The 25,471-nt window shown below is 40.7% G+C and overlaps 1 protein-coding gene across 3 annotated transcripts in view; it reads left to right on the top strand.

Annotated features, from left to right (window-relative positions):
• Window positions 1-25,471, top strand: part of LOC121017776 (S-adenosyl-L-methionine-dependent tRNA 4-demethylwyosine synthase TYW1) — a 213,982-nt gene that overhangs the window by 31,293 nt on the left and 157,218 nt on the right. For all 3 annotated transcript variants that reach the window (XM_040456209.1, XM_040456210.1, XM_040456208.1), the window contains exons 8-9: window positions 4,137-4,254; window positions 10,207-10,259. In XM_040456209.1, coding sequence (XP_040312143.1) covers window positions 4,137-4,254; window positions 10,207-10,259 — 171 coding nt within the window. The remainder of the gene's footprint in view (window positions 1-4,136; window positions 4,255-10,206; window positions 10,260-25,471) is intronic.

The following is a 25,471-nucleotide window of genomic DNA, read 5'->3' as shown; positions in this document are numbered from 1 at the left end:
AAAAATAAATAAATGTTGAAAAAAAAATTTAAAAAAAAGGAAATGGAACCTGCAGATGCGGGGTTAAATTGCAGCAGTTTTAGCTTCAATACCTGAAGGAGAGTTTTAAAAAAAATTTTTTTTGTTTTTAGCGTTTATTCATTTTTGAGAGACAGAGCGTGAGCGGGGGAGGAGCAGAGAGAGAGAGAGGGAGACACAGAATCTGAAGCAGGCTCCAGGCTCCGAGCTGGCAGCACAGAGCCTGATGTAGGGCTCGAACTCACTGACCATGAGGATCATGACCTGAGCCGAAGTTGGACGCTTAACCGACTGAGCCACCCAGGTGCCCCCGAAGGAGAGTTTTTAACATTGAAAGTTGCCAGATCCAAAATCAGTTACCGAAAGAAGGGAGATCTGCTTTTCTAGAGCTAGGAATATCTGTCTGGTAGTTTGGAGGCATTCATTATTTGGCCACCATTTACTGAATGCCCAACCGTTTGCCAGCAAAGCTCCAGGCTTAGAAGGGCTGACTGTATAGGAAGATGACTTCTCGAGAGAGCTTGGGGATTCTGTTTTCTGCATGACTTGATAAGGAAGGGAATCACCTGATGGATCAATGAAATAAACAGATTGAAACAATCAGAAGGACTTTTTCCCAGCAGAAATGCTTTGGTAATGAAAAGCTTGTTTGTGGCAAAACACCTGTTTGGCACTTACCCGGCTAGGTGGAATTTTACCTTAAAGTCTTTAACAGATGACTTTTTTTTTGCTGTGTCCTGTGTCCCAGGTGATAATTGGGATGGTACTGTGGTTCCTGGGACAATGGTATGAAAATGAATTAGGTAATATTGTATGATATCTTTTTTTTTTTTTTTTTAAAGAAAATTGGTACCACTGTTTGCTCCTGTGATTATGTAAGATTAATGTAGTCCTGTTTATTTATAAAGGACTTTTCACTTATTTATAGTCATTTTCCGAAGTGCCTAGGAATGTAGCTTGTAATTGGCTTTCCTTTTTGCGTGTTGGGAAGCAGCAGCTTGGAGAGGACGTTCGTTTTCTTTCAGGGCAGATGTGATGGGTTTGGGAGTTGGGGAGGGATGAGATTACAAGTTGGAGACAGGGAGACCATTTAGTTTGGCTCTTGCAGTTGTCCTGTCCTTAGGAGAAACCAAGGCTGGTGTGCAGAAGCAATGGCATTGTGGATGGAGTGAGCCAGTCTGTGGGAATTAACCTTTAAAACTTGGTTACTCGTTGTCAAATGGGACACACAGGAGAGGGTGAATCAAGGTTGACTAGTTGTGGGATCTTCAGTAATTTCTATTACGGCCATATAGCAGCTATATATGTTGTATTCTGGGCAAACAATGAACAGTGTCTGCACCTATAAGATTAGAATTTGGCGCTTTGCACTTCCTTCGGGAATGTTATGAGCCATTGTATTTCTTTTTGGAAATGAAGTTACTGCTGCATATGGAAGATGGGACTAAACTGCCATAGAGACAGAATGGTAAATGTTTGTCCTGAATGCTCAGGATCTCTCATTGTGGCCTCTGAGCTCTTTCCTATATAAATTTTGTATCTTAAATGGTTGAAATGGAGTAGCTACCCTCATATTTTATGATGGATAATTTCTCTAGTGATGGGACATGGATGATGGTCCATGACCGTTCTTTAAGAGTGTTCATTTCATAGGAGTCAGAATTAGTTTTTTTGTGGTGGTGGTGGTGGGGTGTGTGTGTGTGTGTGTGTGTTTATAACCACAAGAGGGTGTCTCTGGAACTCTGAGCACACTGGTCAGAGGCCAGTGTCACGGGTGGGTCCAGTTTTGGATTTATGTGGCCTTTGGGATAAGCATACATGCTTGGTGATGTTTTGTGGTGACAGGCTTTTGAGAGCAATTCTTGCATGATTAGTAGGGAGTTCTAGTAACTTGCTGTGGAATTACCTCAGAGACATTTAAACGCTGTCAAGTTCAAGGTCAGTTCATCTTGCTCTGCCACAGACTTCCTTTTTAAGTTGACATCTTTTTTTTTTTTTTTTTAATTTTTTTTTTTTCAACGTTTATTTATTTTTGGGACAGAGAGAGACAGAGCATGAACGGGGGAGGGGCAGAGAGAGAGGGAGACACAGAATCGGAAACAGGCTCCAGGCTCTGAGCCATCAGCCCAGAGCCCGACGCGGGGCTCGAACTCACGGACCGCGAGATCGTGACCTGGCTGAAGTTGGACGCTTAACCGACTGCGCCACCCAGGCGCCCCAAGTTGACATCTTTTTAGGTCTGAAATAGACTTAAAAAAAAAAAAAAGCCAAAGGATACTTTTGTTTTTAAATATTTTAAAAGAACAACTGAAACTTTAAAATTTTTTAAAGAAAATGCCTAGGAATAAGCGGATCACTTTTGAGAATAATTTGTTGATGTTTGTAAATTTTTTCAGTTCTGTGTGGAAATGTATAGTTGAAAACTATATTAACAGAAGCAAAATTGTTCATTAGCTTTGCATTTTGATTATATTTAGTAATTAGGAATGCTGAGTTTAGGACAGATAGGACTAACTGGATTTATGTTTCTCATCATGATACCTCTGAGTCTCTAAAGTAGTTTTTCACTGACTTCCAATTTTGGAGTAAATCCCTGACGTAACAGAGAAGGTAGAGAAGTTAACTCCAAATTTCATTGGTTTACCTGTTTCTTTTTAAAAAATTTTAAATCTGTTTTACATTTTTTGTTTAGAGAACTTTGACCATTCACAAAAGTAGAATGATCTAGTGAATCCCTGTCACCTGTTGTCCAGCTTCAAACAAGGACCGTCCTCCTGTCTGTATTAGTTGGATGCAGATTTCAGACATCCAGGGATCTGTGAGGTGTTCTCACTACTGATTCTCTAGGGGCGGGGCACTGCAAACGGACAGGCACTGAAGGTAGTCTAGGGCTTGGTGGTGGGGCCGCTGCCAAGGTGAGTTATTTTGAATTTCTGCAGCTCTTACTAAGATCTGGCAAATGTAGTATAGCACAGACTTTGTGTGTTGCCCTGAAATAATTGATTAGCATTCTACCATCTTACAAAAAGACATTCAGATAACTTTAAAATATATGTACATAGAGTAAGATTTAAAAATAGAGGAAGAAGGCTGAGGCGCCTGGGTGGCTCAGTCGGTTAAGCATCCGACTTTAGCTCAGGTCATGATCTCATGGTTCGTGGGTTCAAGCCCCACGTCAGGGTCTGTGCTGACAGCTCAGAGCCTGGAGCCTGCTTCAGATTCTGTGTCTCCCTCTCTCGCTGCCCCTCCCCTGCTTGCTCTCTGTCTGTCTGTCTCTCTTTCTCAAAAATAAATAAACATTAAAATTTTTTTTTTAAATAGAGGAAGAAATCAGTGTAAAGGGTGAAGATCATCATGTACTATGAAGCCACTTACAGAGAATTCGAGACAAACATGATTTGAGACTTTACACAGCCATCAGTGTACTGCTGAATTTTCTAGGGCCCAAAGTCAAAAGGAAACACAATCAGCCTTATATTATCCTTCAGATTTCTTTCTGTCACTGAAGACACATTTTCCCCACAGGATCATCTAGAAGGAGTCATTGTTGGATGGCAGGTGGAGGAGTAATTTGGTCTCCAAACAAATGGCTGTCTGAGCAGCTCAGAGCACTATTTTGACTTGTTTTGGGGGTTTTGCAGATACATAACCAGCAGTATTCTATTTTATTGAACTCCTGTTATATATCAGGCATTGTACCTGGTGATTTATTTCATTTAATTGTAATGTTCCTGCTCTCTAGCTATAACTTTCCTTGTTTTTCAGGTGAGGAAATTGAAATTCAGAGAAATAACTTGATGAATTTCGGCAGCTGTCGGTACTCAGATTGCTAAAAATAATTGACATCTAGATAAGTGGATTGTTGATTTACATTTTGCGGGTGTATGTGTTTGAGTATGTAGTTCCTTTTTTTGGAAAGCAAAAAGAAAAGAGAAAAGACTGGCAGGCCTTCTGCTCACTGTCTGACTGGGAATGCGGTCACTTTGGAGGAGACTGGCTTGTGTGGGCCGTGGTTCGCGACGCACCTTCTTACCCATGCCGTGTGTCCGTGACTGTTGTGCTACTGTTCTCCTCGCTCCCTGCCAGCTCTGAATTTTGTTCTTTTAATTTCAATACAGAGAGAGAAGGAGCACCAGGAGGAGAAAAGCACTCTGGTCAGGAACGCCGTGAAGGGTGAAGCCAGTGAAAGAAGGGCTATGATAACCCCTGCTCTCCGAGAAGCCCTTACTAAACAAGGTGAGGACCGTCAGGAGGCGCTGTCACTGGACCGCCCTCCCAAGCGCTCTCATTTAATACCCCAGTGAGGAGCGTGAAATAGGGAGGGAGGGAAGAAGGCCCAGTGGCCCTGTCACTATGGCGGCTGGAGCTGTCGAGGCAGCCCCCTCTCGTTCCTGCAGAAGGATCCCCTTGTGCGCTGGCTGCGGGCCAGCACATTTCCCCTGTGCTTGGTTTCCTGGGATGTTAGCATCAGCGTGGCTCTGGCACAGAGACGGAAAATGCCATCACAGATCGTCGTTTGTTAAGGGAAAATTATTAAATGCAGAAAAGAAGCTTCTATCGATATTAGGCTGGGTCAATTACAGATGTTTTACGTAGAAGTGTATTTGGGTTTTTGTGGTCCTACCTCATCAAGGAGGCCTTACTTGAGAACAAATAATACTGATTTCCTGTAGAAGATGAGTGGTCAGTTGGGAGTCAGTGGACTGACTTCCTTCCCTCACTCCATCTTTCTGTGTTTATTGAGACCCTTTTGTGTGATAGTCCTGGCCATGCAGAGAAACTTAAGATGCAGTATCTTCTTCAAGGAGCCACCAGCCTATTAGAGGAGACAGACAAGAATATTCAGATCATACATATATTTATGTATATAATATATATATGTGTAGTCTGTCTTTTAATAAGGGTATTCAGACAATTTAAACTGATTTCATGATAGGTTTACATTTCTCATGTAGCCATTTGTTTTCTGCTTGTCTCGTGCTCTTTGATTTCCTTTTTCCAGTTTCTGCCTCCTTTAGAGTAAGTTGTTTTTAAAATTTTTTTTTAATGTTTATTTTTGAGAGAGAGAGAGACAGAGACAGAGACAGAGCATGAGTGGGGAAGGGGCAGAGAGAGAGGGAGACACAGAATCCGAAGCAGGCTCCAGGCTCCGAGCTGTCAGCACAGAGCCCGATGTGGGGCTCGAACCCACGGACCATGAGATCATGACCTGAGCCAAAGTCAGATGCTTAACTGACTGAGCCACCCAGGTGCCCCTAGATTATGTTTTTATGATCCTGTTTTACCTCCTCATTGGCTTGTTAGTTATAGCACTGTATTGGTATTTAGTGATGGTTCGAGGTGTTACACATACCTCTTGATCATATCACAGTGTATCTTTGAGTGATTAAGACGCCACTTCATGTCCAGTGGAAGAAGCTGCAGTAACACACTTGTGTTTTCCCCTTGTCAACCTCCATGCGATCATAATCATACATTTTACTTCTATGTATCTTAGAGGCCTACGCTACATTGTTATTATTTTAGTTGAAGTAGTCAATTATCTGTTAATTTTGACTTAATTAGATGTAATTAGAAACAACCTTACATACTGACTCATATAGGTACCACTTAAAAAAATTTTTTTTTGGGGGGGTGCCTGGGTGGCTCAGTAGCCCTGACTTGGGCTCAGGTCATGGTCTCCTGGTTTGTGAGTTCAAGCCCCGCATCGGGCTCTGTGCTGACAACTCAGAGCCTGGAGCCTGCTTCGGATTCTGTGTCTCCCTCTCTCTCTGCCCCTCCCCTGCTCACGCTCTGTCTCTCTCTCTCTCTCTCTCTCTCTCTCAAAAATAAACAAACAAACCAAAAATATAAATAACAAAATAAAAAATTTTAAAGTGTTTATTTATTTTTGAGAGAGAGAGAGAGACAGAGCATGAGCAGGGGATGGTCAGAGTGGGGGGGGAGACACAGAATCCGAAGCAGGCTCCAGGCTCTGAGCTGTCAGCATGGAGCCCAACGTGGGGCTTGAACTCATGAGCCATGAGATCATTGACGTGACTGAAGTCAGAGGCCGACTGAGCCATCCAGGTACCCCTGTAGATACCACTTTCGTTGGTGTTTTTCTTCCTTTGTGTAGATGTGTGTTCTCTCTGACAGCCTTTTCCTTCTGCCTGAAGGGCTTCATTTAGCGTTTTGCGTTGTGTGGGTGTGTTGGTGCTGAATTATTTCAGTTTTTGTGTATCTGAAAAAGACTTTATTTTGCCCTCATCTTTGAAGGATATTATTTGATGGATGTGGAATCGTAGGTTGATGACTTTTTTTCTTACGGCGCTTTGAAGGTGTTCCACTTTGCTCCCATTGCTTCTGTTGAGACCTGTGTTGTCATCTGTTGTTTGTTCCTTTGAAAGTAATGTTTTTAGCCCCTGGCACTCTGAAGATTTTCTATTTTCTCTTAATTACGGATTTTGAGCAGTTTAATGATAATGTGTTTCAACGTAGCTTTCTTCATGTTGCTTTTACTTGGGATTTGTTGAGCTTCCTGGTTCTGTGGATTTATAGTTTTAATCAAATTTGGACAGATTTTGGCCATTATTTCTTCAGGTATTTTTTCTGTCACTCCCTCTCTCTTCTCTTCCTTGGGGACTTCAATTACATGAGTTTGACCTACAGCTCACTGATACTATTTTCCCCCATTATTTTTTAAAATTCTTTGTTCGGGGCACCTGGGTGGCTCAGTTGGTTGAACGTCTGCCTTCAGCTTGGGTCATGATTCGCCGTTTCTGGGTTCAGGCCCTGTGTCAGGCTCTGGGCTGACAGCTTGGTGCCTGGAGCCCGCTTTGGATTCTGTGTCTCCCTCTCTCTCTGCCCCTCCCCTGCTCACACTCTGTCTCTCAAAAATAAATAAATGTTAAAGACAATTTAAAAAACATTCTTTTTTCTGTTCTACTTTTCATTTTAGGATAGCTTCTATTGCTATGTCTTCAGGTATAATTTAGTAATCTTCTCTAATGTCTAATCTTCCATTAATTCTATCCAGTGTTTTTTTCAGCTTTGACATTACAGTGTTTATCTCTAGAAATTCAGTGTTGGCCTTTTTATATTCTCCATGTCTCTACTTAACTTTTTGAGCCCACGAATTACAGTTAGACAACTGTTTTAATGTAATTCTAACATCTGTGTCATTTCTGGGTCACTTTGGTTGCTGGATTATTTTTTCATTGGTCATGTTGCATGCTTGGTTAATCTTTGATTGGATGCCAGGTCTAATTTTACCTTATTGGGTGCTAGATATTTTTGTGTTCCTATAAAACATTCTTGAGCTTTGTTCTAGGATGAAGAGCATTTACTTGGAAACAAGTTTGAACCTTTTAATCTGGCTTTTATGACTTGTTAAGTGAGACCAGAGCTGACTCAGAATATGGCTAATTACTTATGACTATCGGGGCAAAACACTTCTGTGTACTCTGCCTTGTGAATCTTAAGCTTCTGACTGGTGTGAATAGACACAGTTCCCAGCTGGCTGTGAGCACCAGGCGCACCTCCAGTCCTTTAAGATGGTTCTTTCCCATTCTTGGTTAGCTTTTCTCTCACATATGCATGAAGCATTACTCAGGCAGAATTTCTAGGAATCCTCTACAGATTCATGAGTTTAATCTCTGTGTAGCTTTTGACTCTCTGGTACTCAGCTCTGCAAACTCTAGCCGTGTGGGCTCCCCAACTCTTGCTTCCACGTCCTCAACTCCGAGAAAATACCCAGCCGTGTGTGCGTTGCCTCTCCCTGCCGCACAGCCTGGAAACTTTGAGGGCAGTAAGCTCTGGGCATGGCAGGGCTCGCCTCCTATGTTTTCCATCTTCTCTGGGATTATTGTCCCTTGTTGCCTGGTGTTTCATGTCTTGGAAACTGTTCATATATTTTGTCCATTTTTGGCGTTTCAGGTGGGAGAGTAAATCCTCTGTGACTTTATCTTGGTTAGAATTGTGCAGTGTGATTTCTAGCAGCTGTGTACCATTGGTTTATCTTGGCGTTGTGGTCTGTCCATCCTGTACTCGGCAGTTTTTCTCATACCTACCTCAATGCAAAATTTTATAAAACCCTATGTATCTTGGAAGAGAAGGATGTAAAGACACTAATAGACTGTAGGAATCCAAAAGAAGAACTGGAATTTTCTGTAGGAATCTCTTAAATGCTTATTCTGCATCTGAGATTAGCTGTCCAGTTGCACTCTGTTCTGTCTTCATATAGATAAGCGGTGTTTTGTTTATTTACATGCAAGATATTTACACAAATGTGGAAGTGGGTAAAAGACAAAGCCCAGTAGAGACTTACAATCCAAATAGACATTGTTCCATTAATCATCACACTCTGAATATGGATATTTAACCAGCCACGGATCCACTTCTGCCATCATCCAGACTATATTTCTCCATTTGCCTCATTTGTCTGCAAGTCAAGAGTCTTTTTATACAAGAGACTCATGATAATTGTGGCTTATTACTTGAAGCCTTGTGAGAAACTTCATTAAGTGCTTTCTGAAATCAGAATGTTCTCCTTGTTTGCTCTACTAGTTTATTAAAAAAGGAAATGTGATTACTTCGGCATGGCTTTTCCATGCTTCTCATATCTTCTGTAGCTCATGAATTTTAAATTTTTTTTTTTTTCAACGTTTATTTATTTTTGGGACAGAGAGAGACAGAGCATGAATGGGGGAGGGGCAGAGAGAGAGCGAGACACAGAATCGGAAACAGGCTCCAGGCTCTGAGCCATCAGCCCAGAGCCCGACGCGGGGCTCGAACTCACGGACCGCGAGATCGTGACCTGGCTGAAGTCGGAAGCTTAACCGACTGCGCCACCCAGGCGCCCCTGTAGCTCATGAATTTTAAATGCTATGTTGTGGGACTGGTCCTGAGAATTCACGTTGGGTTATGGTTCCTGGAATTTTGTTTTTCCTCTTCTTGGGGCAGTATTTCTTTATTTTTATTTATTTCTTTCTTTATTAAAAATTTTTTAAAAATGTTTATTTTTGAGAGAGAGAGACACACAGAGAGAGAGAGACAGAGAGAGAGACAGAGCATGACTGGGGGAGGAACAGAGAGAGAGGGACACACAGAATCCAAAGCAGGCTCCAGGTTCTGAGCTGTCAGCACAGAGCCCAACGTGGGGCTCGAACTCATGAACTGAGAGATCACAACCCTACCAAAGTTGGACGCTCAGCCGAGTGAGCCACCCAGATGCCCCAGTATTTATTTTAATATCCTTTTGCCCATCTGATTCTTATCTTTTTTCAAAGATTACCGACGAGAGTTCCCCAGTTGTTTGTTTGAAGTATATCGTTACTTGCTTTTGCTTTATGGCCCAGCATTTGGTTTATTTTTACAGAATTTCCTTGGGTCCTTGAAAAACAGGTGAATTCTGTAGTTGTTGAGGGCAATACCATGTGTTCTCAATCGCATTTACAGTATGGATTAGATCATACTGCATTTCCATCTATGGAATCTGTTAGATACTGAAAGATGTTAAAATCTTTCCCTATGATTTTGGATTAGCCTATTTTTATGTATTCTGAGTCTATATTATTAGATACATAAACATTTAAAAACCCTTTTTTTAAGTTTATTTATTTTTGAAGGAGAGAGAGACAGAGCGTGAGAGGGGAGGGGCAGAGAGAGAGGGAGACAGAATCTAAAGCAAGCTCCAGGCTCTGAGCTGTCAGCACAGAGCCCGATGCGGGGCTCCGAACCTGTAAACCACGAGATCATGACCTGAGCTGAAGTCGGAGGCTTAACCAACTGAGCCACCCAGGCGCCCCTAGATACATAAACATTTTAAGTTGTTTTATCATCCTGGTGATTTCAACTGTTAATGTTTTCTGCCATTGGGTTGTTGCCTACCATTATGCAGAAAAGAAGAATGATTTTGTTAGTTTTATAATTGCCATTTTTTAAAAGTTTATTATTTATTTTGAGAGTGAGTGCATGTGCACACATGTGAGTGAGGGAGGGGCAGAGAGGTGGGGAGACAAAATCCCACACAGCCTCTGCACTGTCAGCACAGAGCCGGATGTGGGGCTTGATCCCACACACCTTGAGATCATGACCTGAGCTGAGATCAAGAGTTGGATGCTTAATCGACAGAGCCACCCTTTTAATCATCTTTTAATATGAGGCTTTGAATCAGTTCAATTTTGTGTTCCTTGTTTTTCTGTTCAGGTTATCAGTTGATTGGGAGCCATTCTGGGGTGAAGCTTTGCAGATGGACAAAGGTATTTGTTTTTATTTAAATATTATTTCTGTTTTATGCACCTTTTCTATGGCTGTTCTATGTAGCCAATGAATTTTACCATTTTAAAGGTATAATTTACATTTAATGTAATGATTTTGACTGAATTTGTTAAATGAGTTCAACCTGTATAGATGGATATAAAAAACCCTTATCCACCACCTAAATTAAGATATATATAGGCCATTTCTTTCCTCCGGATAAGTTCACTTGTATTTATTTCTAGCCAGTAGTCCCTCCCCATCAGCCAGGACATAGTTGTTCTAGTTGCTGTCACTGGTTTAGTTTTGCTTGTTCTAGAATTTCATATGAATGGAATCATAATGTGTATTTTTCTGCAGGTGGATTTTTAAACTCAACATAATATTTCTCAGATTCCTCTATGTTGTAGTAAATTTCAGTAGTTTTATTCATTTTTATTGCTGAGTACTATTCAACACAATGAACATACCACAGGTTTGAATCTGTTGATAGACACTGGGTTGCTTTCAGGTTTTGGCTATTCCAAGTAAAACTTCTGTGAACATTCTTATGTAGCACTTTGTTATGAACGTATGTGTCAGTTTCCTTTGGGTATATCCCTAGGAGTGGAATTGCTAGGTCACAATGTAGGTATGAAACTCCCAGTCTGTTTTCAGTGTGGCCGTATTATTTTATACTTGGATTGGCAATTTATGAAAGTTCCAGGTGGAACATTTTCTCACTATTCTGTGGTATTGAAAATCTTTTTTAATTTAGCCATTCTGATGTGTGTGCAGTGGTATCAGTGTGGTGTTTTTTTGTGTGTGTGAGCTTATTTTATTTTATTTTTTTCAATATATGAAATTTATTGTCAAATTGGTTTCCATACAGTACCCAGTGCTCATCCCGAAAGGTGCCCTCCTCAATACCCATCACCCACCTTCCCCTCCCTCCCACCCCCCATCAACCCTCAGTTTGTTCTCAGTTTTTAAGAGTCTCTTATGCTTTGGCTCTCTCCCACTCTAACCTCTTTTTTTTTTTTTTTTTTTTTCCTTCCCCACCCCCATGGGTTTCTGTTAAGTTTCTCAGGATCTATATAAGAGTGAAAACATATGGTATCTCTCTTTCTCTGTATGACTTATTTCACTTAGCATCACACTCTCCAGTTCCATCCACGTTGCTACAAAAAGCCATATTTCATTCTTTCTCATTGCCACGTAGTACTCCATTTTGTATATAAATCACAATTTCTTTATCCATTCATCAGTTGATGGACATTTAGGCTCTTTCCATAATTTGGCTATTGTTGAGAGTGCTGCTATAAACATTGGGGTACAAGTGCCCCTATGCATCAGTACTCCTGTATCCCTTGGGTAAATTCCTAGCAGTGCTATTTCTGGGTCATAGGGTAGGTCTATTTTTAATTTTCTGAGGAACCTCCACACTGCTTTCCAGAGCGGCTGCACCATTTTGCATTCCCACCAACAGTGCAAGAGGGTTCCCGTTTCTCCACATCCTCTCCAGCATCTATAGTCTCCTGATTTGTTCATTTTGGCCACTCTGACTGGCGTGAGGTGATATCTGAGTGTGGTTTTGATTTCTGTTTCCCTGATGAGGAGCGATGTTGAGCATCTTTTCATGTGCCTGTTGGCCATCCGGATGTCTTCTTTAGAGAAGTGTTTATTCATGTTTTCTGCCCATTTCTTCACTGGGTTATTTGTTTTTAGGGATCAGTGTGGTTTTAATTTGCATTTTGCTGACGACTACTGATGATGAGGCATGACTTTTCATGTGCCTGTTGGCTGTTCATATGTGTGAAGTGTCTGTTCACATCTTTTGCCCAAATTAGGTTATTTGACTTTATGTTGTTGATTTGCTGGTGTTCTTCATATATTGTGGAAATGAGTCTTTTGCCCAATGTTCATTGTGAATATTTTCTTCTAATCTGTGGCTTCCTTTTTTCATTTCCCTAATGGTATCTTTTAAAGTTTTAAGTTTGGATAAGTCCAATTTATCTTTTTTTTTCCTCTTTTTAATGGTTAGCATTCTTTGTATATTAAGAAATCTTTGCCAACTTCAGGGTCACTGTTTTTTATGAAAGCTTCATACATAGTTTTAACTTTTATGTTTAGGTCTTTGACTTCATCGTGATCTGATTTTTATGAATGGCATGAGGTAAAGGTCAAGATTCATTCCTCTCCTGTCCCCCATGTGGATATTCAGGTGTTTCAGTACCATTTGTTGAAGACTTTCCCTTTACCACTGAATTACTTTAGGCCTTTGTAGAATATCAGTCATGTGTCTACGGGTAAGCCTATTTCTGGACTCCTTATTCTGTTCCATTGATCTGTTTGTTTATCCTCATGCCAATACCACATTGTCTTGATAATTGTAGCTTTGTAATAAGTCTGAAATTAGGCAGTATAAGTTCTCTTTGTTTGTTTGTGTATTTATTTATTTATTTCCAAGAGAGTTTCCACTCTTCTGGGTCCTTTGCATTTTCATATAAATTTTAGAATCAGCCTGTGAGTTTCTATTTTATGTTTGTTCTGGTTTCTTAGATTCTGAATTTGTCTGTTTGGCATTAATTCATCACAGGGCCAGTTATATTAACTATTTTCTTATTTTGTATTTTTTTTTAAGTTTTTTAAGTTTATTTATTTATTTGAGAGAGATGGAGACCCTGTGAGTGGGGAAGGGGCAGAGAGAGAGGGAGAGAGAGAATCCCAAGCAGGTTCTGAACGGTCAGCACAGAGCCAAATGCGGGGCTCGAACTCAGGAAACTGTGAGAGATCAGGACTTGAGCTGAAACCAAGAGCTGGACGCTTAACCAACCGAGCCACCCAGGTGCCTCATTTTGTAGTCTTGATGCTCTGACTTTTGAGGGCCTTACAGACCTGGGGAGAAACTGTCCCTCCCAGGGCTAGCTAATTCCTAAAGACAATAATAGCTTGCCTTGAGTTTGCCAACCAACCAATCCTGAATCTGTAGCCTTCAGTTACCTCCTTATCTCACTCACACACCATGCCAATATCTTCCCCACTCTGTATTATCCCAGGGCCAGGTACTGGACAACTAGTGACAGTGCTATAGCCTGAATTATTCAGACAAACCAATGCTGCATTGTTTACCCTGTCTTGCCTGCCTTTCCCAAGGGATCCCCAGTAAAAGCTCTGGCCTAGGCTTTCCCCTCTCTCCTTGCTCTGTCTCCTGAACAAACCTGCTAGTCCTCTGTTACCCTGTGTGGTGGGGGTGCCCTCTTGTCTTGGGAAATGTAAGCAAGATATTCTTTCACTGGCATTGGCCTCTCCAGGTTGGTACTCACTTCCATAAGTTAAAATCCCATGGGAACAAATAAGATGGCATTTTAAAATAGCTTTTTTGAGATATAATTTACCTATTATATAACTCCTACACTTTAACGTGTACACTTGAGTGGGTTTTAGTATATTCACAGGGCTTTGCAACCATTATCACAATCTAATTTTAGAACATTTTTGTCCCCTCTGAAAGATGTCATGCACCCACTAACAGTCCACCTTCATTCACACTTCTCCTCCCACCCCTGAAGCATCATTAATCTTATTATCTCTGTGAATTCCCCTAACCTGGATGTTCGTACATGATGTGACCTTTCGTGTCGGCTTCTCTCATTTAGCATAATGTTTTCAAGGCACATCCGTGTGATAATACAGATCAATATTCCATTCCTTTTTATGGCCAGTAGTATTCCATGTGTAGATATATCCCATTTGTTGTTGTCGTCCATCATTTGATGGACATTTGGTTTGCTTCCCCTTTTTGGTTATTACGAATTACGCTCCTACGGACATTATTATATGTACAGGTTTTCTTGTGGACGTGTTTTTATGTGCTTTGGTTATAGGCCTACGAGTGGAATTTGTGGGTCGTGGTAATTATGTTTAAATCATTGGAGGGACTGCAAAACTGAGCGTATTTTCATTTTTCACCTGCAGTGTACAAGGGTTCCAGTTCCTCCACAACCTGCTAATGTTTGTTGTTGTCTATCTTTTGCATTATAGCCATCCTAGTGGGCGTGAGATTGTTACCCTATAGTGATTTTGATTTGCATTTGCATTTCCATTAATGGGAAACATTGTTGACTATGTTTACTTCTTGGCCTTTGGTGAATCTTTGGAGAAATGTCTGTTCAAATTCATTGCCATTTTAACATTGGGTTAACAGCGCTTGTAAGAGCTGTTTATATATACTGGATACTAGTTCTTTATCACGTGGATGGTGTGACTCTCCTGCCACTGTTTGTGGCTGTGTCACCAGGAGCTGAGTCTCTGCAGGCCTCTAGCAACTTGGTTCCCGATGTCACAGTGGCTCCATTGCTGTCTTCCCGGCCTTTTTCCAGCCTGTCCTACCCCCATAACGAGTGTTCCCCACAAAGAGCCACTCTTGTTGAGGTTTTGGTTAGCTCAGACCTGACCGTTCTAAATAAACCAGGCTTTCTTCTCCAGGCATGCTTGACTTTTTTTATATTCTTTATATATATTTTATATTTTTATTTTATATTTATTTTTATTTTATATTTATATATATTTTATATTTATATATATTTTATATTTTTTATATATATCATGACTCCTGCCTCTTCTAGAACCAGCCTTTAACGGTGTGCTCTCTTGTTCTTGGCAAGGAAGCATGCTTCTGGCTTCATCTTTCTCTTGGAATGCCCCTGCCCTCACTGCCATAATCCACAGTCGACCTCTGCTTGGCGCCTCAGTGCCTTGCTGGCCCTCCCTAAGAGGGAGGCTGCTTCGGCAGCCCCCGTTGTTTTCGGAGTATCCTGTCCGCTCACTATTTCCCTGAGCATGCTTTCAGTGCCATCGGCCCCCTAGGCCTTTTGCAGTTGTTGATTAGTATTTGAGAAACTCTTACTTTTTTCACCACTATTTTTCTGCCTTCACCCTTTGGGGCATGAACATGCTGATGATACTTCTGGCACCTTAGTCACTCAACATACTGTTGTGCTCAACTTTTATTTATTTATTTTTTTTAACCCTTTTAACATCCAGTATTTGTCTCTTCTAATCCAGTGATTTTCAGTAATGTCAGACTCAATGCCTTCTGCTTATAACCAGCATTTTACAACAGCTAGATTAAGTTTATGGATTTACAAATATAATTTCACATGCATAATTTAGAAAGTTAGTGTTCTGCTCTAGTTGTAATGTAAGGAGAGACAAGAGGAAGTACTTTGTATTAAAATGGTTTGTATTTCTGTATAAAATGCTCAGGCACTACGCCATTCGAAGGCACTGTGGGACAGGCACTGCTTGCACCTGCTTGTGATGGACGACTTTGCAGTTAAGAGAGACAAACAGATTAGAAGTTATTCTGTACAAGAAGTAAAAACAAGCCAGACTTATGTAGGTATGATAACGGCAAGAGGGCAGTAACCCTAACTGAAGTAAGGCTAACAGGCCAAGCAATTACACATTATCAAATTGGAAAAATGAGAAAGTAGGATGTGCTCGCAAATGGGTGGTGTTTCGCTTATAACCGTTGACTCAAAAATCTTTTATGTTGCAACTTGGGAGGAGTAGAGGTGGATTGTCATAGAAAATACTTATCTTCTGCCTTGAAATTCCACATCTTGTTGAGATCCACATTCTGTCTTTCATTTGTTAAATTTTTTTTTTCAACGTTTATTTATTTTTGAGACAGAGAGAGACAGAGCATGAACGGGGGAGGGGAAGAGAGAGAGGGAGACACAGAATCGGAAACAGGCTCCAGGCTCTGAGCCGTCAGCCCAGAGCCCGACGCGGGGCTCGAACTCACGGACCGCGAGATCGTGACCTGGCTGAAGTCGGACGCTTAACCGACTGCGCCACCCAGGCGCCCCTCTGTCTTTCATTTGTAACGAAACCTTGGAGGCCATACCTTTAAGTGACAATAGGACCAGAGGATGGACTGGAGAGGCAGAAATGGTAGTGCGAGTGGCCAACAGGTGTGGTAGACCTCTGGTGACAGTTTCTGAGTAAGATTTTGAAACGGCAGGCAATCCCCCCAAAACAAGTTCAGTTTCAAATAATTATTGCAAGATAGATACCTTGTCCTTATGTTATAAAAATTAACAATATAACGACTGTAATAATTTTATTATTTTTTTTTCTTATTTTTACTTTTTGAGAGAGAAGAGAGAGAGCACATGCGTGCGTGAGTAGGGGGAGGGGCAGAGGGAGAGAGAGAGGGAGAGAATCTTAAGCAGACTCCACGCTCAGCACGGAGCCTGACGTGGGGCTCAATCTAATGATCCCTTGTTCCCCCAACTGGGATCATGACTCGAGCTGAAATCAAGAGTTGGACGCTTAACCAGCTGAGTTACCCAGGTGCCCCAGAATGACTAATAATTTTAAAACAACTTTGATTAGCGAGAATCTTGCATTTCATATGTCTGTTAATTGAATATCTGGTACCTACAAATACAACACAGATACAGATATTTGCTCATGACTTAAATACTAGAAAACAGCATTATTTTCATGGTTTTTCAAAATGGTGAAATTTCTTGGAGAAAGTTTTACATAAAAGAAAGTGTTTTCTGGGGCGCCTGGGTGGCGCAGTCGGTTAAGCGTCCGACTTCAGCCAGGTCGCGATCTCGCGGTCCGTGAGTTTGAGCCCCGCGTCGGGCTCTGGGCTGATGGCTCAGAGCCTGGAGCCTGTTTCCGATTCTGTGTCTCCCTCTCTCTCTGCTCCTCCCCCGTTCATGCTCTGTCTCTCTGTGTCCCAAAAATAAATAAAACGTGAAAAAAAAAAATGAAAAAAAAAAAGAAAGTGTTTTCTTTAATTTACATGATAGCTGCATTCCTTGAAAATTTAGTATCTGGTACAATTGTGCAGGAAATACTTTATTAGCAAGAAGAAGTTGGAATCTATGCTCAGATAATTATAATCAGATTTTTCGCAAGTATGGAGGTCTGGTGAATCATTTGAAAGGAAGTGGAGACTTTTTTTTTTCTCATGGGATTTATCCTGAGCATTGCAGGAGATGTGAAACCCTTGGCCTCACCTGCTTATTGCTAGTAGTCAGATTTTCATACCCTCATTGGGTGGTGTCGGTCTCATTGAGAACGCCTGTCCCAATCCATTTTCATTGCCACCTTCCCAAGTTCACGTTGTCCTCTTGAGCATTGCAGCTAGTTTTTTTTTTTTCCCTCTAGTACCAGCTTCTAGTGAATCCCCAACTCTGTCTCCCCTGTCCAATTTATCTGACATTAGCTTGGTTAATCTCTGAAGTATCCTTCTCCTCTAGCTACTCCCTTCCCAGAAGCTTATAGTGGCTCTCCATTACCTCTTACTCAACATGTCAATTTGGATGTGTAATAGGCATCTTGAACTTTAACATGTCAAAAATGGAATTATTGATTTTCTCTCCTAAATCTGTTCCCCTCAGTCTTCATTCTGTCAATTAATGGCAACTGTATCGTTTGCTCAGGCCAAAAACCTGGGAGTCATTTTTACTCTTCTGGTTTTTTTTCCCCCCTCCCACATCTATTCCATGAGCAAATTTTCTTTTCAGAATATATCCAGAATGTGATTACTTTTCCCCGCTTATACTACCTTCGTCCAAGTCTCTGTCATATCTTCCTTACACTATTTCAGAGATGTGAGTGCTTGTTCTGGTTCCACTCTTGTCTGTTCCCCACACAGAAGCCAGATAGATCAGATCCTGTCACTTTTTGCCCAGCACTTCCAGGGGTTCCCGTCTCACTCAGAATAAAAGCCCGAGTCCTTATTACGGCCTCCAAGGCCTTGTGTGATCTGGTCTTCCGTGCTTTAGTCCAGCCATGCTAGCCCTCTTGCTGGTCCCTGAATGCACCGAGTCCAGACTCCTCCCAAGCTTTATGGCCTCTGTCTCTTAGATCTCCGCTCACAGAGTTTCTATCAGAGCGACTTAGGCTGCTTGGAATTTCTCTGTCGCTCTTATTACCATTTACTAGATGGTACCTTTGTTTATTATCTGTCTCCTCCCTTCTCCTCTCAGCCCCTCCCCAACCTGAGAGTCCTTGTTTTTCTTTCCAATACCAAGAATAGAGTCTGGCATGTAATAATTGCTTAGTAAACATTTGTTGGATCAAAGAATTAGTGTGATAGAGGCCTGAACCGAGAAAGAGCCTAGTTAGTGTAGTTATGATCCACTTGTTCAACATCGTTTTTCTGCTGTAATCTCCCTACGTTGTGTGCTGCTTCTCTCCCCTGCTGTAATCTCCACCTGACCAAATCCTGCCCATCTGTGTCGGCCAGGAAAACAGAAAGCACCCTGGGTATTTTAGCAAGAACAGATTTAATAAAGTAAATTAACTAAACGTTTACAAAGCTGTTGAAAGGCCCGTGGTAGTGAAGGTCAGAGAGAATTGCTTCTGGCTTTGAGGAAATCGAAAGTGCTGGGCTCACAGGCCTTGAGTGACCTGAGCTGCTGCAGCATTAAGGCGGATGTTTCCCAGGAGCCCACTCTGAAGCCGCTGCAGACTTGATGTTCGCTGTATGCCCTTGTGTCTGCCAGCTGCTGCCAGAGAGGGACCACAGTCTCTCCTTTTAGTCTTCTGAATCTTGTATAAATGCCTCTCGTTGGTGGCGTTCCTTCAGACAAGGGAGTCTGAGAAGAAGTGTTGTAGGGCGTCTAGCCCCTGCTTAGACAGGTAGGCGTGGGAGCGAGTATTGTACTGTGTACCTCTTTGGATGTTCAGCATCTATATACACCCTCTGCCTGCAGTTACTTTTTCAAACAATAATGTAAACAAAACATTTGCTTCTGCCTAATCTGTTGCAGCCACTACTCATGCAAGGGAGGATGTATGTATTCATTCACTCTGTTCTTTAAAAGGGAGAACGCTCTTTTGAGACCCTGTACCTAGGGATGAAATCATAAGGTTACCTACCACCGACGCATCCCTGTAAGTAATTGGAGAAGAGAAAGATATGTATGCATAGATACAACTATCCTCACTTGCACCTGTTCCCTGTTGGTATTTATAACTTTCTTCTTCCATTAGGCAGGTCACATGTCCTTTGTGCTCAATGAATGCCTCGATGTGATGGTTCTTTACCAAGTGGGTGATCCAGTCTGTCAGTGAAGAGTTTGGGCCAGTAGTGGGCCCTCCGGCACTCTTGTCTTAAGTTTACTGATGTCCATGAGTCTGAAGAGATGCCCCAGAAATCCCCTTGGTTCCTGACAAAATTCTTGTTTCTATGGCATGAGGAGCTCAAAGGAGCCAGCTGATAGTGTTAACGGTTAAAAACTATGGGGGCGCCTGGGTGGCCCAGTCAGTTAAGCGTCTGACTTCGGTTCAGGTCATGATCTTACAGTTTGTGAGTTCTAGCCCTGCATTGGGCTCTGCTGTCTGCACAGAGCCTGCTTCAGATCCTCTGTCTCCCCGTCCCTCCCCTGCTTGTGCACACTCTCTCTCAAAAATAAACGTTAAAAAAACCCAACAACTGTGAAAAGTGTGCTGCTTTCTCTTACTTACACGCTAACAGCCTAGCAGAGTTGCATAGATGTTGGCAGAGGACACAGAGTTCCTGGGTCAAAGGCAAAGCATAGCAGGCAGTTTGAATGTCACGTTGGTTCCCTTGTCCCCCAAGTGCTAGGAGTTTGATGTGGAAATGGGCCCGAGGGAACTCTGGATGCATGTCAGATTTATGTTATGACTGAGGAACCCAAGTTAAGTCCCCAGTCTTACAAGAAGGTTGCTTGCCAACCTGCCCAACCTTTAGCTGGGAGGGAGACATGGTCTCTGTTATGCTGGACAGAAAACAAATCTGCCTTCTATCCTGAAGGGAGATACTCTAGCTTCCAAGGCTGTTTGCTCTACAGACATTCTTTGAAAGCATGGCCTGGAACTAAAGCTGATCTAAGAGGTGCAGAACCACCATTGAGGGTTGTCCATTAACACAGCTTCCCTGGAATCTGGTGGAAGCATTCTTCCCTTGAGAACCTGTAAACTGGAGTCAGTGTTCAAGGGATGGAAGGCAGCAGTGCTGTGAATGATGTATTGATGGTGATAGTGAGAGGAGACATCCACCTCTTTAGCTCTCTCCAATAGGACTTCTCTGCAGTGATGGGAATCTTCTGGATCTGCACTATACAGTGCAACATACTAACTGTGTACCTCACACCTAATACTTCATACCTAACCGTGTGCCTGCCTGACCACGAAACTGACACATGCGGCTTTTGAACACTTGAAATGTGGCTGATGTGACTAAGGAAGAATTGAATTATAAGTTTTATTTAACTTTAATTCATTTAAACTTAAATAGCCACACATGGCTAGTAGCTACTGTACTGGATAGTGGAGTTCTAGGCCTTTTGCTCATCTTTCGTAACTACCTAAGGAAACTTTTCTTGTTTTCCATGATGGGAAGTGACTTTGACTACTGTTGATTCCAAAGCTGTTTTTCTGCATCTCTGAAAGCAGTTATCAGTGTCTTCTTCATATTACAAATGTTATGCTTATGTCTTATTGCCCCATTGAAATGTATGTTCTGATTCATTTTATTTTTATTTTAAAAACTGTTTTAAATGTTTATTTATTTTTGAGGGCGAGAGAGGGTAGGGGGTGGGGGAGGGGCAGAGAGAGAGAGAGAGAGAGAGAGTGAGTGAGTGAGTGTCACAGCAAACTGAAGCAGTCTCCAGGCTCTGAGCTGTCAGCAGAGAGCCTGACCCGGGGCTCAAACCCACAAACTGTGAGATTGTGACCTGAGCTGTAGTTGGACACTTAACCGACTGAGCCACCCTGGTGCCCATGTTCTGATGTATTTTTTAAAAAATCATTTATTATTGTAGAAACACTGTGTGTTGTAGAAAATGAAAATATTTAGAGAAATAAAAATAAAGTGAAACGTATTTCCAACATAGTCTCTGCACTAACACCTTAATACATAAGCTTTCTTTGTATATATATTCATTTTAACCTGAATGGGATCAGACTGTATATACAATGAGATCATACTGTTTTATAACCTGGTTTTTCCTGGCAGTGAATCTCTAGTTTTCAGTAAATCTTTGTCTCATCTAATACCCCGAACATATTCATATTTCCTGAATTAGCCCCCAAATGACCATTATAACTGGTTAATCTTCACATTTCCTCTGTTTTTGTCTGTTGTCACTTTTGTAAACAAGTCTAGTATTTTTTTTTTTTTTTTAAAGGACACTGACTTCTTTAGGCCAGTTTTGTACAATATCCAACCTTCCAGATTTATCTAGTGTTTCTTTGTCTTTTTGGGCATATTTCCTTATTCCCAATATTTCTTGTAAAGGGGAAACTGCATTGAAAGGCTTGATTGATATTTAATACTTTTGATTATATACTACAAGTCACGTTGATTGCATTCATTAATACATATCAGTAGACTTGATATCTGGTTGACCTAACATTAATGATGCTAATATTGACCACTGAAACAGGATAATGACAGTCTACTCTCTTTTTTATTGTTATGTTTTTCTCCTTGCTGCTAGAACTTTACTTTGGCATTATTAAGACATAAAGCTTCCCCACTAATAATGAAATAGCAGAGAAATTAAGAAAACATTTACAATCATACCAAAAGGAGTAAATACCTAGGAATAAACTCCAAGGAGGTAAAAGACCTGTAGCCTGAAAACTGTAAAACATTGATGAAAGAAATTGAAGAGGACACAAACAAATGGAAAGCTATTCCATGCTCATGTGTTGGAAAAACCAATATCGTTAAGATGTCCATACTACCCAAAGCAACGTACAGATTTAATGCTGTCCCTATCAAAATACCAACAGCATTTTAAATAGAACTTGAAGAAAAAAATCTCAGAATTTGTATGGAACCACAAAAGACCCTGAATAGCCAAAGCAATCTTAAAAAAGAAGAACAGAACTGGAGGTATCACAATTCCAGATTTTAAGACATACTACATCAAAGCAGTATGGTACCAGCACAAAATTAAACACATGGATCAATGGAACAGAATAGAAAGCCCAGAAATAAACCCATGATTATATGGTCAATTAATCTTTGACAAAGGAGGCAAGACTCTGCAATGGAAAAAAGACAGTCTCATCAACAAATGGTGCTATGAAAACTAGACAACTACATGCAAAAGAATGAAACTTGACTAGCTTCCTTTTTTTAAAAAAAATTGGGGGGTGGGCAGAGAGAGGGGGACAGAGGATCTGAGGCAGGCTCTACGCTGACAGCAGCAGAACTGATGTGAGGCTTGAACTCACGAACTGCAAGATCATGACCTGAGCCAAAGCCTGACGCTCAACCAACTGAGCCACCTGGGTGCCCCTCAACTACTTTCTTATACCACACACAAAAGTGCACTCAAAATGGATTAAAGACCTAACTTTGAGACAGAAAACCATCAAAATCCTACGGGAGAAGACAGGCAGCAACTTCTTTGACCTCGGCCGCAGCAGCTTATTAGACACGTCTCTGGAGACAAGGGAAACAAAAGCAAAAATAAACTGTTGGGCCTACATCAAAATAGAAGGTTTTTGCACAGCAAAGGAAACAACAAAACTAAAAGCATACTGAATGGGAGGAAAAAATTTGCAAATGATATATCTGAAAAAGGGTTAGTATCCCAAATATATAAAGAACTTATACAGCTAAAAGATACCCCCAATAATCCATTTAAAAATTAGGCAGAAGACATGAACAGTCATTTCTCCAAAGAAGACATCCAGATGGGGAACAGACACATGCAAAGTTGCTCATCATCGCTCATTATGAGGGGAATGCAAATCAAAACCACAATGAGATATCACCTCACACCTGTCAGAATGGCTAAACTGAAAAACGCAAGAAATAGGTGTTGGTGAGGATGTGGAGAAAAAGGGAACCATCTGGTGCTGTTGGTGGGAATGCAAACTGGTGTAGCCACTGTGGAAAACAGTATGGAGGGTCCTCAGAAAAGTAAAACTAGAACTACCATATGATCCAGTAATTGCAGTACTGGGTATTTACCCAAAGAATACAAAAACACTAATTTGAAAAGCTGTTTGCACCCTTATGTTTATTGCAGTGTTATTTACAATAGTCAAATTATGGAAACAACTTAAGCGTCCATCCACAGATGAATGAGAAAGAAGTGGTATGTGTGTGTACACACACACACGCGCACACACACACACACACACGCACACAGCAATATTACACAGCCATAAAAAGGAATGAAATCTTGCCATTTGCAACCACATAGATGGATCTAGAAGGTGTACTGCTAAGTGATGATTTCCCTCATGTGGAATTTAAGAAGCAAAATGGACAAATTAAAAAAGAGGCAAACGAAAAACATGCTTAAATACAGAGAATGAACTGGTGGTTGCCAGAGGGAAATGGGTGAAATAGGAGAAGGGTTAAAAGTACACTTACCATGATGAGAACTGAACAGTGACTGTTGAATCACAATATGGTACACCTGAAACTAATATAATACTGTATATTAATTATAGTGGCATTAAAAATTAATAAATAAAAAAATCCCGACTCCTGTCAACTATTAAGCTGCAGTTCGCTTTTTTTCTTTAACACCAATTGATAGTACTTGGCTAAGGCAATACGTGATTAGATTTTGTAAAATCATATTTTCAATTCTGTTATTTCTTCTGTGTTTATTAACTAGCATTATTCTTTAAAGAAGAAAATTTTTATTATTAACTACAGATATTTGGTTACTCTGAAATACTGTTCCAGTTGGCGAGCAGGATACATGTTTAATTCTTTCTCTGTAGTTACCAGGTTTCAAAGTGGATGTTATATTATTAGCTGCCTCAGATGGCAATGAATTTTCTTCTCTGTTTTGTAGTCTCATTATGTAGTGATGTATTTTCATCAGCTCAACCCATCGTAGTCATTTTATTGATCCTAAATGTCACAATTTGGTTGGTGGGAACTTTTCTAGTTGACTCCTGCATCTTCCCTCCCTACCCCCCCCCTTTCTTAGTTAAAATATTTTTAACATTAATTGAAGTATAATTGACCTACAAGAAATTGTATGCGAAGTATACAATTTGTGAATTTTGGCCTATTGGTGTATTAGTGAGAAGACACATCAAAATCAAGGTAATGAACAGCCCCCAGATTTCCTTGTGCTTCTTTGTAATCCATCTATCTCTTTATTTCTATCTCCAGGAAACCACTGATTTGCTTTCTGTCTCTGCATATAAAATTTATATTTTCTAGAATTTAATATAGTTATGCATTATGTTCTCTTTTTGATCTGGCTTCATTCATTTGGCATCGTTATTGATGTTCTTCCATGTTTCTGTGTGAATCAATACTTCATTTCTTGCTGAATATATTCCGTTGTGTAGATAGGCTGCCATTTATTCATTTACTTGTTAATGGACAATGGATTGTTTCTAGTTTTTTGTTACTGTGTTTGCTCATATAAAGTCAGTGCTATGAACATTCATGTACAGTCTTTGGACTTAACACTCATTTTTCTTGGGTGTACACCTTGGAGTAGAATTGCTTAAACACATGTTTAGCTTTTGTAGACATTATGAGTAGTTTTCCAAAGTGGTTGAACTCTCATTCCAACATTAGTTTTCAGTTAATTTCTTTCATTTTGTAATTGTACCACTTTTTTCCTCTCAACAAAATCCTTGATTTTTTTATATTGACAAGATTACTTATTGCTGGTAACCTACAATGGTGGTTCTTAAAATGTGATCTGCAGACCCTTGGGTGTCCCAGAGGTCAATACTGTTTTCATAATAAAACTGTGATGTCATTTGTCTTTTTTGCTGTGTGGACATTTGCATTAATGGTGCAAAAGCAATGTTGGTTAAAAAGGCCGACCCCTCAGTATGAATTAAGGCAGTATACCAAACTGTACTAAGTAGTCAAAGTGCATTCACTCTGTTTTTTTTTTTTTAATGTCATTTATACTTAAGAATTACCTTGATGAAGTTGCAGAAATTATTTAAAAACATCTCTACCTGTGACTATCTGTCTTTTTAATATTTTGAAGAATATCTAAAGAGTATTTAATATCTGAAGAATATTAAATGAAGAAATGGCAAGTATGTATAAAGCACTTTTGTTGCATACCAAAGTATACAGTTGTCTTTTTGTTTTGTTTTTTTAATGTTTATTTTTGAGAAAGAGAGGGAGACCGAGTGCTAACGGGGGAGGGGCAGAGAGCAAAGGGGACACAGAATCCAAAGCAGGCTCCAGGCTCTGAGCTGTCAGCACAGAGCCTGATGT

The sequence above is a fragment of the Herpailurus yagouaroundi genome, unplaced genomic scaffold (genome assembly GCF_014898765.1).
Source record: "Herpailurus yagouaroundi ecotype Mexico unplaced genomic scaffold, PumYag 216, whole genome shotgun sequence".
NCBI classification, from domain to species: domain Eukaryota; kingdom Metazoa; phylum Chordata; class Mammalia; order Carnivora; family Felidae; genus Herpailurus; species Herpailurus yagouaroundi.
This window is presented reverse-complemented; position numbering and strand designations above follow the sequence as displayed.